Consider the following 19,661-nt stretch of genomic DNA (forward strand, 5'->3'; position numbering starts at 1 on the left):
AATACTCAAGGTTGTGCTGAGAACAACACTTTTAAGTGTGGGTTGCTGTTACCAAGTGAATATCACCTTATTATTCTGGATACTTTTAGGATCAATGAGGAGTTTCAGACGGAGCGAGGAAGAGTTTTCTATAAAACTATATATTTTTAAGGTTTTTGGCATTAGTGGCCTTTATTCGTTAGTAGCTGGACAGGCAGTGGGGTAGAGAGAGAAGAGGTGCTGGACAGCAGCGCTGTGGACCGTAGCCTCACCGTACGCTGCCCGCTCCTCTACTGATGAACCACATGATGCCCCAACAAAAAATATTTTTAAAAGAAATTTCAAGACTTGTCTACAGTTCACTGAGGCTGACCGAGAACAAAACTTTACTCCAACAACAGGATGGCAGCAAAGTTCCTCTGTTTTACCCTTTTAAGCTTTCAGGCTGATATTTTTAAACCAGCACAAACTGAAACGGCACTTTACTAAAATAGGTGGAGAGGAAACGGAAACCATACAAGAGTTTAAGCCATAACCAATAAACTGCAATAACCTACAAGTGCTGAATTTTCTCTTGCAAGATTTGCAGCACATATATGAGTGTTACATGTTACCCCTCTCAGCATTTAGAACAGAAATATTTCTCTGCCATCATTACAGTTATTTATTTTTGATTTCTGAAGAGGATCTCAAAGTCCTTCACTTTCAAATTTATGAACCCTGACAGCAGCGACCACACCTGATGGCATAAAAGAAACCGATTTAAATTCCCAACATGATGCATTTCCGGAGAAAATATGATCCTGCTGCACGTTGAGTGTTGAGCTGAACTGGAGTCTTACCAGTTTCCTTAGTCTTTCCATGACCGAATGGCAGATTTCCATTGGCTGTTATCTAAAAAGGAAGAAAGACAAACAAAGATACTTGACAATCAGAGAGAGGAAGCACCAGAGATTAAAGGTCAACATGCTCTGCTGGTAACCACAGAACGCCAACATTGAGCTGCAGCGCATATTCGTGAGGAACTGGAGTCTGCATATTGGGGCATACGCACACACGCACGCACACAGAGATGATGCTAAATTCAGCACCAGCTGCTTTGTTTTCATTGTGTAACATTCATACTTGGTGTCGATATGGGCCTCTGTTCTTTTCCTGGCACGGCAGCCACAGCTGGAGCCTGCGGTGTTTACATTGCTCTCAGGAGACTGGCTCAACATCAGCCCATTTTAGAGCGAACAATAAAAGAAATCCGGGGCCGGCTTCGGGTGAGCGTGTTTAGAGAAATGACACAATGCCTCCAACACGGTGGGAAATGTTCCTCAACAGCAACCAGTCGACACAGAAACAGAAACTGAGTGTTTTTGTTTTCCCCAAGAGCTCCCGGACGAAGATCCCTCCCTGACAGCAGGTGAGGCGGACATGTCGCTGAGCTGAAGCAGAGACAGTCAGGTGCACCATTTGTTTGCGTAACCGAGTAACAGAAACCAAACAGCGTCCACCAGGAGCTTGGCTTGTTGGGTTTTTGGATGCAGACAGAACGCTGAAGAATGGGGCCGTGGAGTTCATCACGTACGGTTAAATGGGGAGCCTGGAAGGTCTGCGATCCTGGAGGTTAATGTGCAGCTTAGCGCCGCTGCACGACTCTAATAAATGCTAGCTGTTTACCTTATTATTGCTTGTTTATTACAAGAGTAAATGAACTTTTAGATGATATTGTGATTTTTTTAGATGCATCCGTGGAGCATGCATGCTACTGGGAAGATGATGGTATGCAATAGTAAATGTTTATGCCTAAGATCTGTGAAGATGTAATGGGGTATTGAGAAAATTTATATGAGAGCATGAAGTGCCTGACTTCCTGTCTGCAATGCATTTCTTTTCAGTTCTGGGTGATTTTATTTAATTTCTTAGTCATCTTGCACAAAGAATTCCCTCAACTAATGATTTGTTTAAATAAATAAAGAACAATGACTTCTCTAGTGCAGGATTTTAAGATTCCCGTCCTTCTGCTTAGGCCACAACTTGGTCTCTCCTTTAGTTTTAAGTCAGCTTGTTTGCTTAGCTGCAGTACTCTGACACCTAGTGGTTTTCTGAGGGCCTGCGTTGGATGTTTTACCTTTAATATGCTTGGATAATTTTCAGATATTTAAGGACAACATTAATAAGGTTATACACTAACCTTTTGAATCTTGAAGCTTAACTTTCCTTGAGCGTGCCCGTTAAGGAGCCCGTTTGCAGGATCTCTTCGAGATAAAACGGCCCCATCCGGCTGGTCCCGGTCATGACTGCGGTCCTGGTCGCTCTCAGTCTGGATGCTGGCTGGACTTGTTTCAGATTCCGAGTCGGTGCTGCTAACAGAACCACTCACTGGTCTCTCTACGTCCTCTATTGGAGCTTTAACCTCAGAAGACACACTCATGCTGAGGTCGGAGGTCACAGCGTCCATCCGTTTTCTAGATAACGCCCCCATGCCGTCTTTGTTCCCGGACCCCAGTCGGGGTCTGACGCATGAATCCGAGACATCCGATCCCAGCCTCTGTCTGGCAGACGACAGGGAGCTGATGCTGCGCTCCGAGGCGGCGGAGTCGAGGCGACTGCGCTGCGATGAACTCTGGCTCCTGTCCGAGGCTCCAGAGTCCAGCCGGGATCGCTGGTTCGAGCCCAGACTCCTCTCCGAGGTCACAGAATCCTGATTGGACATGGAGTGCACAGACGTCCCGCTGCGGTCCGAAGCCGTGGAGTTCGACCTGATCCGGTTGGACAGTAACGAGTCGGACTCTGGGGTCACAGCTTCTCTCTGAGGCTGGATCAACATGGGCCCAGAAGTGTCATCTTTTACCAAATGATCAAGAACTAGAACCATGCCTGAGTTGGAGTCTTTGCCTGAAATGGATAAGTCAAAAAGATTAAAATTAGACAAATCCGCAAATTTTCCCTTTCGGGTCAAGGACTAATACTAAGTCGACGCACATTTTTTAGAGGTTTGAATTGCATCATTTATCAACATATTTGTGTGTGTAGTGCTTATAAAACTGAAGCTTTAAGACAATACACATTTTGTTTTCCCCTAACAAGTCACCCTTTATAGTGAAACTGTTTTGGCTGCCGCAGCTCAGTGTTATTGAGTGACCTGGTCTGTGCTCAGGTATCAACCCCCGTTTATTTATACACAACATATGATGACAATGTTTTACAATATAAAACATCGTCATCACAATCATTAGGAATGGTCTCCACAGACAGTCGAGCACAAAGAGAAGCTGAAACACCAACTAATAATTTCAGTGTTCAAAACAACACACTGGTTTCATGAAGAAGAAGAACCTTTTCTACAAATTTTGCCCAGAAACAAACCAGACGACGGATTATCCAACAGTAATATATACAAAAGGAAATGAATATGCTAATTATGGTCCAGCATAAAAATGCAGCCAGCATGACAGCTGTGATGTCAACTTTGCTGTAGGTGAGTCACTGCTGAACTAAAGCTCCTGTTCCCTAAGAGACATCAGTTCAGTGAATGGAGGAGACACATGGAGTCTTAAGGGGATGTAGAGTTTTCCTGTCCCTCAGTTCCTGACTGACGTCTGGGGACAAAAACAAAACATCTCGCGACCAAAGTCTGAGAGAAACAAGAAACTGAAGAAAAAGTGGAAGCAAAAATGAGAGTAGAGATAAGCATTTCCCTTCTCCGTCTCCTTCTCTGATCAGGAAACCACACTCCAAACAACAGAGGTGCCCACATCCTCCCCTTGTGATGGTTTCTACCTCCAAACCTCTGTGGTATGCTACATCCTGGGATACTTGAGGGCGTTCATCTGCCATAGATGGAGAAACCATGCCCTTTCCTTCTTCTCATGTGTAATAAAGACACTTCTGAATGACCTCCGTTTGGCCGAGCTTTGCAACAAACTGGGGTTCTCTGCCTGTGCATGCCTTTTATTCAGAAAAGCCAAATCAAAGAGGGACTAACAGGAGGCAGCCAGCTCTCTTCCTGACCAAACTCCAGGTCTGACTGGAGCTTTTTTCTGTCTGTATGGAACGTAAAGTATTCCAGCATTACCTGCCTCTTGCTGCACATTGCTGGTCAGCTGACTGAAAAATAAAACTACAACATTTTCCCCCTGAAATATTTCCAGTCACATGAAGCATTACTCATCAAAACGATCAAATATCCCAGGTACTCCTAACTACATTCCTGCCTACATTATAAAAATTACCAAATAAATACCACAGATTAATTTGATTGTGATGACTGATAAAAAAAAAGTACAGCAATTAGAGTCTAATTTTTATTAGAATTTTTTATAAAGCCAAGTTACACAAAAAGAATCGTTTTCCAACTCATTGAAATAATCTGATTGGTATTTATTAATTCCACTGCAACCCCCAAAACCAAAGTTGCCTTATAGGATATATTTCTCATCTTCTAACAGACAAGAGATAAAACTATCAAACTGCTGTTGCATAATTAAAATCAGATTATTATGCAACAGGATCTGAATAGGAGATGTGATTATGGTACACAATTAGTACAACATTTGCTGCCATGAGTCTAAATCTAATGATGTTCTCGTCTAAAACCCAATTATGACTAAAGTGAGAGCCGGAGCACGTCGCCTCTTCAAAACACTCACGTTATTGTTCATGAGTTAAACTCTGTCATTTCAGTTCTTCTACATTTTCTGGGAAAAACCCCATGGCTGCATAATGAAAGGCCTTTTTTTGCATGAAAATAGCAACAAAGGCTGCAGTTTTTTTTTTGCCAGCAAACAAAAATACAGCAGAAACAAAGAACAACCAGGAGTTATTTCTGGTGCCTTTAGAGAGAACATCTGACCCGAGAATCCATGTTATGGAGAGGTCAACACAAGTGCTTTGTGTTTTTATTCTTCGCTCGCTCAGGACAACTGCTAGTAATATCCAAACTCAACTTGATAAACTATTTATGAAACAAGATTCTTGTCAAGTCTTCACCGCCATCCACAAATGTCAAGGCAAAGAAATGTTCACATTTATTGAGGGGACATAATCACGTTTTTAAGCAATCATTTTAAAACCTAAGAGGTCAGATGTTATACAAAAAGACAATTTCTTACAAAGGAAGTCCCAGTTCAGTACCAGTTATTGGATTGGGCAGCTAATCGTGGTATTTTTACATCACAGATCCTGGCTAAACTGAGATTTTGTCAGCTGCAAATTGTGCATCCAAATAAATATAAACTGTTTTGTTGATTTGTAAGACCTGGGTCAGTTTCTGAACATCTGTGTTCCTGTTCACAGTGAAGACGGGCAGTGTTGGCTGCTGCATGCATCTGGTCTGTGAGCCTCAAACTATCAACAAATCCCATCAAAACAAAGAATAAAAATTACTAATTTTAACAAATCAAAAACAAGATCAGCTGAAGCAACTTTCCCTCAGCGTGCCCGGGGGAAAGTTTGAGGATTGTCGCCGTCTACGACAAATCGTTTATTTAGTTTAAATGTTCACCAGTTTTCACCGGTTTTACCTCCACTTCAACCTTTCAGAGCAGCTGAGCTACACAAGTCACACAAGTAACTCAACTTCTTAGTACAAAGAAAAAGCACCATGATTTATTTGGACACTTGGACAAAACTCCTGCATTTTTTGTGCAGGACCATACATCAAAAGAACAGTTTGACTGACAAAGATGAGACCATAGCTTGTTAATGGATTTGGCATCACTGGGTGCTGCTAACCAGTCCATGGCTGTTGCACAGTGATTTATTTAAAGCAGAACAAAAGCTCCTAAAACTGTGTGCATTGTGGCCCAACCTCTGCTCCCTCGCTGCGTTTCTGTGTGAAACTGTAATAAGTGTGTTTCAGTTTCTTTTGAGATCTTAAAATGCAAGGTCAAGTCCACAGAGGTTCTGAAAACATTTCATTTCCTAAATCATAGACTTACAGGGAGCAGTTTCTGCTGCAGTCAAGTGCAGCTGGACGTTTGCTGCTTTAAGGCAAGAGTGTAAATAAACACTTTTTTTTTTTTTTTAGGTCAGGAAGGAAGCTGTGTTTTCAAAAAGAAAAAGATTGCCTTTTTGCCACTTTCACTCAAACAGTTCAACAGCTTCAGTCCCACCCTGACCACAGTCCACTGATTTTGTTGACATGACCCTTTAAAGTATACCTTCTCCTTTTGCTTTTCTATGGTGGTCATCTTCGGCTGATCCTGGTTTCACCCCGACTTAAATTGTACGGTACGGATAAATCGAGAACACTAGGGAGTTTTTCTGCCACGTCGGGACAGCCCACGTTTTGTTGTGGTAATGGATTTATTTAGCAGAGGTGTGGCTGTTGGGTTTTCTCCGTGTTCCTCCCCATAACCCCACACCACCAAGCCCTGGTCACTGTGAAGGACACAGAGCCCTGCCCTGGCCGGACCACACAGAAAGACGCTTGTTACGACCTTCGCCCCGAGCAGAATTTAGGTAAACAACAGAAATACACTTAGAGGGTGAAATGCATCTCCTCTGGCCAATGAAGAGAAATGTATAAACATTTTAAACCGCTTTGTTGCTTGTAAACAACAGGTCATTGTTGCTTTACATCAATATCCATGTAGATTCAACAATTCGGGTGAACGAGATGCATTCATTCCTGCCCATGCTTCAAAAATCAGACTGTGACCAACTCCAAACACTTAATAAAGTCGGATGAATAAGCTTAATGTGCCTAAACTAATACGACCTCCTGACCGGCAGGAGAACGGCTCCTTCAGCAGAGAGGAAAACGCTTCTACAGGTACGTGGAACAAAGGCGGTCAGTGTGGATTTAGTGTTTCAACGGATTTTTACCCACAGTTGACCTTCAGGCGGATGTTTACAGTTTATACACTTCGCTTCTTGTATTTCGCCGATGCCCAGAGTGTGATATGTAAACATGATGGAAGCGTGGAGGTGGGGGCGATAATCAACACGCAGAGAAAAAGCTGCTTTCTCCAAACACTAAAGGACACTTGAAGCTGAGCAGCAGCGCTGCTGACGAAACACTTGCGATAGTGAAAGGATTGATCTAGCAAATAAACTTTAAAGAATAAAATCAAAGGATATTTAATATGTTTGATGTTATCCAATTTACAGCAACATCACAATTAAATATTCTGCGGGGAATCTTTTAGTAGACGGTAAATTGCAAAAATCACTCGCTACATATTGAAAATTCCAGTTGTTATGGATAAATGGGAAAATATATTTACTCACAGGACATTTAAAGAACTACGTACGATTAAAATAAGCAAAGATATCCAGGCGGAGATTTGAAACTTAAGTCATAAAGGGTTAAATAAAACCATTTATTTCAAAAATATGATTCAGACAACAAAAACCCATAGACAATATAATAAGTTGAAAATAAACTCTTACTTTCATATGTTTTATTCACATTTTTATTCACAATTCTTACTTTCATGTTTATTTTAAAAAATAAACATGAGACATTTTGAGCAGAAACATTTAAAATTTGCGGCCCTACCTTTCCTCTGCAGCTCTCTGTCCTGTTGCGCCTGCTGGGTGTGTAACTCCTGGATCGGGGCACGGAGATCAGTGCGACTCTCTGACTGCTGTGGAAAAAACAAAAGGAAATCTTCACTACAGCTGTGAAAGCATTATTCTTCTTCGCTCTTCAGAAACTCAACGCATATACCACTTTTACAATGCAAACCCACATCAGTTTAAAGATTTTCCAATATGTTTCTTTTTTTTTTTTTTTGCTGCAATTGATGGTCAAAAGCTTTAGAATTAGAGGGTAGCACTGCATCCAGCGTGACAGCAACAAAATGCTGCAGCTTTCTGACTTTCCACTGGGGAGCAGCAGCAGTGATTTAGCACATGGAAGAGAGATGGGTAAGGTGTGGAAGAGGAAAGCTACCGACAGGACTGTCTGACCTCGACGACCTCGAGCTCCTCCTCAGGAGAATCAGCTGCACAAACACGAGAAACACGTGCATACACACTTCCACATGCATTTGCACTCTTAAATCATAACTACACACACTGCGTGCAGACACCAAGATGATTTACAAAATGAGCAAAAAGTTTCAAAAGGCTTGGGAGCATCCTGACCTCAAAATCTACTTTAATTTTAAAATTTTTTGTAAAGTGGATGACATAAACTCTTATTTAGGGGCGTCAAAGTAAAAGGGGTGCAGTGCAGAGTTATGCCAAGCACTTCAGGTTACCATTTGTTCAAAGCAAAAAAATGAAAAACCTAATTGGCAAATACGTTTGTAAGGCAAGTTACTTCTGCAACGGTTTGCTTGAGTTTTCAAGCTGAAATCAGAGTTCAGTCTTCAGAAAATTGACAACCAAAGAGAGCATAAAAGATGATCTAAAGTAGTTTCTCTATAAAAACCCAGATTTCATTCTGGTGAGCCAAATCATGTCCTTGACCTCCTAAGACTCTAGTAAGGGCAGAGACACCACAGTGGGAAGCAGTAATCTAGCTGAATGCTCCCTTAATGAGCCCTTAAAGTGTTTGATGAGTTTAGAGGACCAACAACAGAGAGAAAGCACAAAAGTAAAGTAATTCAAGATGACTAACAAAGGCCACTGTTCTCCACAATAAAGCATTCAATCAAAGACTCACGGAGGGGAGGGGGGGATGACTGTCCCTGAGCCACCAACTCGATTAAAGAGTGCGAGTCTCCCCTCCCGCCCCCCCTCCAAAAACTGTCCTGCTCCCACCAGCGGTCAGACAGCCGTATTTTCAAAGCTCCCAGTAAAACCACAGAGAACGGGTTTCTCACAGACGGTGAGGCAGGGTGAAAAAAAGATAGAGTGGAAATAAAAACAAAGTGCAGACCTGCTGCCAGCCACCATGCTGTCATTAGCGGCTTCCCTCCGGCACCGACGGCCAGGACCCGACTGAGCTGCACCGACGCAGACCCACAATGAAACAAACCGAACCTGGCCCCGGGTTTGTTTGTGTCAAACTCATAAACAAAAACAAAACAAAAAAAAAAAAAACAACCGGCCCTCCTGGTCACCGCAGGAAGGCATGGGACATGAGAGTCCTCTGAGGTCAGCAAAATAAAAAGAAAAAGAAAAAATAAATCGTAAAAATGACAGTGAGGAACACACCTCCTTCCGCAGCCGGTGCAGGAAGCCGAGATCAGCTGCATTTTTCCTTAGACCCAAGTGAGCTCACGGCAGTCGAGGGGTCCTCTGTGCCTTCACATGGAGGAGAAATATAGAAACCTGGCGGCTCACTTTCCATTACTGCAGCCGGATGAACCGCGCACTTGGCTGGGCTCCAGTGACTTCGCTACAGTAGCAATCATCTGAGGAAACCACCACAAGTCCTCGGCTCAGAGTCTCACTACGAGTCGCTGCATACCGGCATGATCTACCTTTGGGATTTGTTTTTTCCCCCCCTTTTATCAAATTTCTTTTCTCTTCTCATCTCCAAACGCAACTAAATCCCTCGCTATTGCAAGCGCCGGATTTGGTTTCAAAGAATTAAGCTCCTGTTTCTTCAGGTCTCTTCTTGCAAAATGCTTACAGGACAGACAAGAACAAGCAAGACCGTCTGGAACCAAACAGCTGCCTACCTGGACTCACCTAAACAGCAGGCAGAACGCATCCACTTTCAGATGAAATACAGTAAATATATCTATATATATATATATTTACATTAAAAAAAAAAGATTTTCCCCCTGCAACGTCAACTCAACATTATTTGATTCCATAGTGAATTCCAAGCTGTAAATAACTGATGTAGTGATGAGTATCCAATCTGTTGCTAGACAGACCTGAATGTACTGACCTGAAATGTAAACAGAGCCAGGCACGTCCCACTTTCCAATCAGATAGCCTCAGACTGATTAAGGAAACCCTTCCTGATAAGGCTTCAGAGGAGAAACCAGAAAGGTTCAGAAAGTCAGACGAGCGTTTGATCTGGAGAGCCGGTCCAGCTGGAAGAAAATCTGAGTCACGTTCACCTCCTTTTCCTCAGACCTACTGCCCCAGTTCCAGTCTCTTCCAGTCCCTCTCAGCGGTAACCTGTTTGGAGTCAGGATGTCCGCTACTCTGCCGCTCTGCTCCCTCCACCACATCACACACACACACACACACACACACACCACCACAAACACACACAATACCAACAAGCCACTCCCTTGACTTCCCCTCCCTCCCAAGCTGTCTCCTTAGGGAAGTGACCCCCACCACACACACACACACACACACACACACACACACACACACACACACACACACACACACACACACACACACACACACACACACACACACACTACATCTTTCTGCCTTCACAAGGACTTTGTATTGACTTTTATTCATTCATTTCTTTAGCTTAACCTTAATCTTGACCATAAACTTAAACATTACCAGTACATTCCTAACCCTGGAGCAACACTTCTTCTTATGGGGCTTTAAGAGCAGTGAGTCCTCACAACGTGGTGTTTTTGAGAAAAAAGGTGAGAACTGCTAAAACACACACACACACACGCACACACATCCATTCACACACACACTCACCCCTCCTCTACAGCTTAGAGCTGCCTGGTTGACACATTAACTTCTGACACTCTGCTTTTGCTTTGACCTCCTCCTTTCTATAATCCTTCATTTTTCATAGAAATCAACTTCACCTCGATAACTTTATGTTTGTGGCTTTCCATGTGAACATAATAAACTCTATAGTCTTAAACCAAGTTATCTTTGCCATATAAACAACTTTTTAAAAAGCTAATGAAATAAAAAAGAAGCGTTGACTTTATCTTATTTATGCATGTCATCAAAACCAACTGAACAACAAATGAATGGAGATAAACTAGAGATTTAAGAGCAACTTTCCTCTGGTAGCAAAGCGAGAGCCCAGATGAGAGGCAGATATCACACTGCCTCCGATTGCGTGCGACCGTCTACCGCCAGGGCGTATCTTGGACCACCATCTTCCGCCAGACAATTGCGAAGAGCTCAAAGAGATTGGCGGCTGTGATGTGAGTGGAGGAGCCCGGCTGCTACTGGCTGGAGTCGTTTTTGGCCACATCCCCACTATGGTGAAGACTAAACTGCTAGGGCACAGCTGGAGGCCTCGTCTTCTCCCAGACCAAAGTAAAAAAAACAACAAAAAAAACACACATCCCACTTATTCATCTCTACAACTGACTCAACTCCGTTCAGCTGTCCGACAGGAAGTGAGGTACAAGGCCTAGACGTTAGCGCATCCTGTTCGCTCCGACATCCTGCTATCTGAGAGGGGGACACACACAGACACGCACTGGCTGCAGAAAACAATGCAGTGAAGCATTTTAGTGCATCACTGTGGTGCCCGTTTTAAAATGAACTAACAGAACTTTGCTAACGCATCGATGCAGGACATATTTTCACCTCAAGTCCTGAAAACTGCAGCGACCCAAGCAGTTAATGTGGAGGTTAGGACCGAACACGACAGGAACACTTCAGGAAGCTGCAGGACATCCAAAAATACTTTTGCAAAAAGTCCTGACCAGAACCAGAAAAACGGATCCCATCAATCCTTAAAATTACTCAACTGTCTCCATGATGAACAGATGAGTTTAAAGTCGTGTTATTGACGACACAGGCAATACGTTGCAGATCAAGTATGACACTGGTTTCTAGTTTTACGTTTCTAATCTTTTTGCTCTGAAAAAATAAAAAATAAAGAAAAACACTCCCTGAGATGTGCAGAAGCCATCAGGACTGAAAACATTCCTGTTAACCACAATTTTCCTACAAAAAAGGTCAGAGATTATTTTATCAGGTTTCAGCAAATTACTCATCTCACATCTACATTTCTGGTGTTCATTTTCATATGAATTCTTTTACTCCAGTTCATTTTGTTTTCCATAAAGGACTCAGAATGACCTTTAGAATGAAGGGTTCTGCGCAAGTTGTCACTTTGCCTTGTTGAAAACCATAGTTTTGCCTGAATTGTGTGTATATGGTAAAATGTAACTTTCCTCCACAGAGCATTTATCAGGAGCTCCCAGGATCAGCAGCCAAGACAAAATCTATACCCTTGCAAGAGCCTCAGGTCTTCACGTTTCAAAGCTTTGCTATTACAGTAAGAGAAATCTGAAGAAATCCTCTATAGGAGAATTCAAACAGGTGCAAGATTTTAATTTAAGGTTATGAATGGCTGCACAGTTAAAAACAAGTAAGCTGCTGACTGCCAGAGAAAAACGTATGGCCTGGAGTAAACAGCAAAGTCGAGGCGAATTGCATCCTCCCCTTCAACCTCAGCCAGATCTCGCTTGGAGGATTTTTGAAAACAAAACACATTCCTGAGTCCGTGGCGGCTGAGCCGTGTGTTTTCCCCAAGTGTTGGTGCACGCGCCTGCTGTGGCCGCAGCCGTAACTCAAGCGACAATACCCCTTCTTGTTGTTCCTTGCTGCATTCTTTACTGGGTCGGCAGAAAAGAAAAAGAAAAACCCTCAGTGGTCACAGCTGTCATGCAAGACAAACTCTTCCTCCGCACACTGGTCCACGCTCGGATCATTTCAGTCGCTGGAGGCCGACGACGGATCCTCCGTATCTTACCCAACAGACGCGCTGGGATACCATTCTCAATTAAACCCTGATTGCTTCATTAGCGGCGATGTACTCACCGCAGCTCCCACAATGCTCTGGGGCGCAGCGCTCTCCGGCTCCAGGCGGCAGACGGAAACTTTGCTCTTCTCCGCAGACTCTGGAAACACACAACGGTAGAACTCAGACGCTTCAAAAGAAACACGTGAGAATGCGTGTAGCCTGACGTCGACACTGATGAGATAAGTCATGCTGACATGACCTGACAAGGTGGGAGCTGCTTTGTTTTCATTTTTCTTAAAGTTTGCTCAAGGGTTAAGGCAGAGCGAGGCCCGACGGCTCTAAGCAACCAGAGGATTTGTTCAATCAAGAATCACGCAGCAGATCTGAATCGTTTACATGTTCGCGTAGAACAATGAACATGTCTTTTCCTTGTGTTTAATCCAGCAGGTGGGTAAGAGTTTTACCTTTAGTTTAACGCCCTCCTCAGGTCAAACTCTGTCATCGCTCAACTCCTTGCTAGCCAACAAAACTGATGATGCACAGAATAGTTCACCTATATTTTCCAATGGGATTTATCATATCAACTTTGATTTTTTTTAAATATCAAAAAAATGTAAGTTAAATTATTCATGTAGGTTTTGTACACCGTTCAATGTCAAAATTTCAGCTTCTCCAGGTTGAAATTTCCAAATTTCCCACAAACTTTTTAACCAATTTCTGAAGTACAAATACAAAATGTTTACAATTAATCTGTTGCTGATATTACTACAACAATCACACTTTAAATGTTGACCCTGCAAACGGTTCCATCCATCTTTCAGCTGTTCAGAAGACTGCTGGAGAGATGGATGAATGGAGGATGGATGGACAGACATAGGGACGGATTAATGTTAGAAAGTTAGAAAATGTAATCGGGAATAAAGTAAAGAAAAAGATTTTTTTCTATGCTCTAATCTCTTCCTGTACTTGTCAAGCTGTGGAAAATACTTTTACTCCGCGTCTTTCCAGCCCATCGCTGCTTTTAATCCACAAACGGGTCCCAAAAATGAACCTTCATCGGAAAAAGTTTCCCAGACGAGCAAATCTCGGCTCACCTTGCAGCTGCTCATCCCTGACCCGTCGGATCGCCTCTCGGATCATCTTCCTCTCCTCGTACTCGGCTGCAGCACGAAGCTGCAGGACAATAAATGCTCAGTGCATCCATGAAACCAAAATGCCTCAATAACATCAGAATCAACAAGACAGACTGATTGTAAATGTCACCATTTTCATGAGCTCGTCAACGTCCTGGATCGACTGAAGCTTTTGCGAAAGAACGTCCAAGTTGTTGCTGGATTCTGATCTGAGAAAAATAGAAAGATAAAAAATAAAGCAGTTAATTTGTTATTAAAAGGACAGCACGCAGTTTTCACAGCCTGAAGAAACAAACTCGGAAATGTAAAGCGTGGACGTTGCAAGCAGCGACCCAAACTGTGTGCAGTCGCCTCAGACTACTCCATTTCTTTCTGACTCATTTCTCTCTTCCCTCATTATGCTCATTTTTCCCCACCATTCCCTGCCATTGAATAATGCGCTGCTTGCTGGAGTTTAAATATTTCACATTCCACATACGAGAGGTGTGAGACAATAATAGCTGGATTTTTTTTTTGTGAGCCAACGTGAGTGGATGTGCGACAGCAGGTAGGATTTTTCCAGCAGCCTCAACGAGGCACCTCTGTTATTTTAGTAACCCGAGTCCTCCGAGTGCCGACGTGAACGGGAATGATTACCTCTGTTAAGAGGATTTAGTGACGGAGAAGGGGAGAAAAAAAAAAAAAGCAACACTGTAGAGTGCTCAGTTTACTCCAGACATCAAATAGTGTTAAAGTGTTTCTTGGTCCAAACCACATGCTGCGACAATAACGTAGCCTTGACCTTAAATTCACTCAGGATTCAACGATTTCAACCAGCCAAACTAGACATGCACAATCAATCAATCTGCAACTGACTTTCAATGTTTCGTGTTGTTAAAAGATCAAGAGCAAAGAAGAAAATGGAATAAAAGCATTTCAAAGGTTTTTTTTTTGACAAATACTGACATTTATTCAGATTTTTTGCATTACTCCGAGTCTGAATTTACCTCAGTAGTCACCAGGATGACATCATCAGTGGAAAAATAAAGTTTTGAAACAGCAGAACCAGAATCCAGGGCTAAAATTGACAGAAAGTTGCCTGAAGAGGGACAACTAATGTCCTCTCAACTTGATAGACTAGTCAAACTGCTTCAAAGAAGAGAGGGAAATATTGCAATATCCAGATGGTCGATGTAAACAGACTAGTACCTTTATATAACTGCTGTTATTATGTGCTTTTTATGACTTTATTATGCTGCAAATCAATGTAAACACCAGCATGTATAACCTGCTTTCAGCTTGAATCATTGAGTTTGACATGGAGGGAGTGATTTTCAGGAATTGATCTCCTGAATGAACATAATCAAAGTAAGAAGAGAATGCACACCACGCTTAAATATTAAGAGGCTTAAAAAGATGTTATCACTGCAGGTAAATTCACAGCAGCAGAGTTTGTTTTTGTTTTATTTAAAATGAGTTTAAATTTTAAGAAAACCAATAATCACAGCGATGCAGAAATGTGATGGAAAACCTCTGGCCTGTTTGTTGTTGGATTTGACGGGCAGAAACATGCTTATAGAAAAAGACGAAGAGGTGGAGAAGTGTTACAGCCGACTTATCTGTTCATCTACATTCCTCTGCAGCGTGACAGCTGCTGGGATCAGTTCACTTAGCTGGAAAAACACCGAGTTGGTCGAGAAAGGGAAATTAATGGAACTGTTAGCAGGGACCTCGAATGCGAGCACACAAAAGTGGAAAAAGAAAAAAAATTTACGGCAGCTGCAGTTTTCCCATCTCTTGTGAGTTTTTCCCCTAACGGTCAAGGAGTTCCACATCTGGACTCGTAATCTTCGGTTTCACCTGGTTTGAGGTATTTCTCATTTGGGATCAGTGGGAGTGTGTGTGCGTGTGTGTGTGTGCGTGCGTGAACTCACCTGTGCTGGTTCTCCTTGTCCTCCTGCTGATTCAGGCGCGTTGGTCTGAATCTCTTGCTCGCCAGAGCGGCCTCCATGTCCTCGATCTCCCTCCTCCTCAGCTCCCGGATGGCTGAACGGATGAGGCGTCTCTCGTCCAGATCCAGGGTTCCGTCCAGCTGCAACGAGACGACTAGCATGACAACGGATCCGAGAGCGAAACGGTGCGCCGATAGAGATGGCAAAAAGAATTTGACTTGCAAAAAGCGACGACTTTTCACTTGCGCTGCGTATTTGCATGATTTACTTGAGAGTCTTTGTCAGACATGAAGACGTGACCGAGCGCAACTTCAGCGCCTTGCAAAAAGTGTCAGTCATCCATCGTCAAACTCGTTTACTCTCATACCCTGAAATTAAATACAGTCCAGGCAACTGCTTTCAGGAGTCACCCAACTAGTAATTAGTAATGATTTTCCAGTCTGTGAGTGTATTTAGATCTGGACTTTAGCTCAGGTGGCCTGGTAAAAACCAGTCCCTTGCTCTACGCTGTTTGCTTCATTCAGGAGTTTATTGAGAAATAATTGCTTCCTGATTGTGTGGACTCTGTTGAAGAGAGGATTGTTTGTCTTGTAACCAGTGGGTTGCTGGTTCAAATCCTCGCTATGTGCATCTCTGTCACTGCGCCTTGGTCAAGACATTTCACTTAGAATGACTGTAAAGTGCTTTGCAGTCCTCCGACTTGACAAATGAAGGCCAGGTACCATTTAAACTTCTCCAGGATTATTTCTAAAGGCACTCAATTTTATTTACGTGCATTTTAGTTCAATGAGTCAATATGTCATTGTTATTTTAAAAACTGACGGGCAAAGATAGATGATGGATTTTTTTAAACCCCATCGGACAAGATGACGGACAACAAAAACGTCCACAGCAACCTTCACTGTTGCCTCAACCTGACTTGATGTCAAGTTTTTGTTCGTGATCGATATGACCAGTAACAAAAAAACATTTACCATCACACGAAAAGACCAAAGAAACAGCTTTTCTTTGCCACCACGAGCACAGGGAAAATTATTTTGCACACTTTGGACTAATGAGGCTGCGACTGACATTTTCTTTTGTATGTAGATTTCTGATTTAACTTTAAATGTATTGCAATTTTAAGTTGGAAAATACAACAAAATTTCTTGCAGATATTTCTAAAGTAGCACAACAAAATCAGCGATTTTGATTGCAAAAAAGAAAAACTGGGCAAAAAAAAAGTCAAAATCCTGGAGTTTTTGCTGAGCGGCGACTGTAGTTACAGGGTGGTAAATATGATACCAGCAGAGCGAGCAGCTCCGTGAAATTTCAGCCTTAACTTGCAGGACGTTACTGCGAGTCTCTCTGTATGTAATTATTTTTTTAGCTTCCAAACTATAAAGCACCTTTCAGACTTTTAACCAGATCAGATTCTAGGCTGGAGGCGTGTCGCCCTGAATGAACCCAGACTTATTTCTGATGTGCGGCGGTAAAGTTAAAGGGCCAGAGTTGAGTTCTGACTCCACTAATGAGACCAGACGGGTCGATGTGGGGGAGGGAGCCGAGGATGAGAAACAGAACCGCCGACAGCTGTGCCTCAGCTTTGCAAACATAAGAGTGTTCGGCTCCGCAGGTCAACCTGCCATTCAGGTGTTTTCCTCTCCGACGCCGTCGGCAGACCCCACAGATTCAGCCGTGTGACGAGTCCATTTCATCACTCTGAGTGAGTATTAGTGGAAATGTCTCCTTTTCAAACAGAAGAGGGGGAATTAAGGAGTTTATAAAAGCACACCCGAGGACAGCTGCGCCGCCCCTCGACAAGCTGGATGCTTTCATCTTATCAAGAAGGAAGCAGAGGGTTTGGTGTGGAGGGGGCTCCCTCTGTGGGTCTGCAGCAGGAACCTGCCAGCACACGCAGAGCCCAGGAGCTCCTTGGCATGTTTTTTCTTTTTAATAAAACCTGCGATCAGACACTCACTTTAAAAAGGCATGGACCAAGTCAGGACAGAAATCTTTGTTTGCCCATAGTTACTAAAGGCTGCGGTTGTTGAGCTCAGCTCAACATGCTGATCTGCTGAAACGAGAGCCGGCATGCCCCCGGCCAGGCCCAAAGACACAAGAAGAAGAAGAAGAGGAAGAGGGTCGTCTCAGTGACGAAGATGGCCGGCAGTTTTGAGGTCTCGCTGTGGTTTGACAAAATATGCACTGGCTCAGAGAAGCCTTCTTTATATACTGTAATTTGTGGAAATGTAAAGTGCTGCGCTGACGAAAAAGACGGCTGGAGAGTAGAAGACAGAAGGAGACGGAGGAATAAGAGCTTTGAGGATGACAATGTGGGGGGAAAAGAACGGAAAAAAGGGGAGGAAGCACTTGGGTATGCCTAAAAATGGGCAAATGAAAGCTGGGTGGGAAATGTGCAGGTCATTCCTCACATTCCTGCTGACTCACAAGAAAAAAAAAAAAGAAAAAAAATAGGCGGTAATGAGAAGAACTGTAGCAGTCGGAAACTGGTTTTCTTGGTTCCAGTTCTGCCAGCGAGATGATATGAGACACTAGAAATAACAATGCTTGATAAGGAAGAAGGGAAAATAATCAGACGGAACAAAAGAGACGCAGGGAGCGTCTGTTTCACATGCCCACACAGGCAGACACTCGCACAACTAACCAAACACTGACGGAGCCGTCTGTTACCACGCTGTCCAGATCGCTGCTGAGTAAATGTCACGATGGGATTAAACGGTTTGCGCAACGGCTGCCAAGTTTTAGAGCAGACCAATTCATTTTTCATCACTAGGATATAAAAACTGCCTCAACTTCAGGCTTCTGCACCAGACCTCGCGATAACAGGCAGCGATTCTGGCCTGCATGGATCAGGACTGGACGTAAATCTGAGTGTAGCAAAGTGCACATCTTGGATGTTAACTTTAATTATGCTGTTGGATTTTCATTTAGTGTGACGGCATCCTTCTGCTGCACATCTGTGGCCTGTACACTGATCGCCACAGGAGATCTTTTCATGTTGTTGGAACATCCTGAAACGTGAACAGCATCGTGAAGCAATTGACAAGCGTGTCTTAAATATTGCTGCAATGAAAAAGTGGGAGGACTTGACGTTTCACAAAAATCTCCATTTCCCCTCATTTAGATTTAGACACGTGTCAAACGTAAGGTCTGGGGGCCAGATTCAGCCCGCCGTGAGTTTTTATAAGGCCCTCTAGACTGTAGTGAACTTTCAAGATAACAACTGTGTGCTAAAATATCATTTTATCAATCAACTCAAAGCAGTTCTTTCTGTATTCTGCCAAATTATATCAATGTTCAACATTTAGACTCTTCAAACGCAGAGAGCTATTTATTAATATTTTAGTAGTTTGTTCATTTTCATATAGCCCAAAATGAAGCTGAGTTTGACACCCCTGGTGTAGCACTTCCACACACACACGCACACACACACACACACACACACACACACACACAATATATCACTATACATGTCAACATGGGAAACAGTAGCCTTCACAAAATATTTTCATCATAAATCGAAAAGACAAGCCGCCTCCGATTTCCCTGCAGTTACTCCTGAATCACAGTTTGTTCGCTGGAACTGCTGCGTGGTGCTGGGAAAGCTGACAGATCAGAAATGTGGCCTCGAGACAAAGCTCGTCACGGTAAGCAATAAATCAATTAACTGCATGATAAATTAAAACGAGCTCAATACTTCTGCATGATTGTTTTTCTCTCTCACTCTCTTCGTCATCCAGTCCAGACGCTGGATGACAAATATTATTCAATCTGGTTGTTTGGTTTCAATTAGCCTCTTTAATGAAGGACAGTTTTGTTCCCATAGACGGCAGCATCCATTTTATTTGTCGTTTCAGTTGTTCCGTTTATTTATTTTGGATATTTAACATGGCTTCCAGTTCTAGTGTTAGAAACTAAAATTTATTATTCTCCAATAGGGTGTAATTGCATTATTATGCCATCACTATTTCTTTAAAATGGTCTCAAAACAACAATATATTTGCTTATCATATGGACTTTTAGGGCAATTTGTCATCCAGCAAAATCTGTTGACGGGTCGACTCAAGACTTTAG

General features: G+C 42.9%; 1 protein-coding gene across 1 annotated transcript in view; it reads right to left on the bottom strand.

The window, feature by feature from the left end:
• The window catches only part of smtnb (smoothelin b), a 52,503-nt gene that overhangs the window by 21,392 nt on the left and 11,450 nt on the right, over nt 1–19,661 (bottom strand). Inside the window, 7 exon segments of the mRNA XM_017306708.2 lie at nt 822–873; nt 2,162–2,865; nt 7,475–7,562; nt 12,598–12,677; nt 13,615–13,693; nt 13,784–13,862; nt 15,567–15,724. Coding sequence (XP_017162197.2) covers nt 822–873; nt 2,162–2,865; nt 7,475–7,562; nt 12,598–12,677; nt 13,615–13,693; nt 13,784–13,862; nt 15,567–15,724 — 1,240 coding nt within the window.

Source organism: Poecilia reticulata, chromosome 9 (genome assembly GCF_904066995.2).
Source record: "Poecilia reticulata chromosome 9, P_reticulata-male-v2, whole genome shotgun sequence".
Lineage (NCBI taxonomy): Eukaryota > Metazoa > Chordata > Actinopteri > Cyprinodontiformes > Poeciliidae > Poecilia > Poecilia reticulata.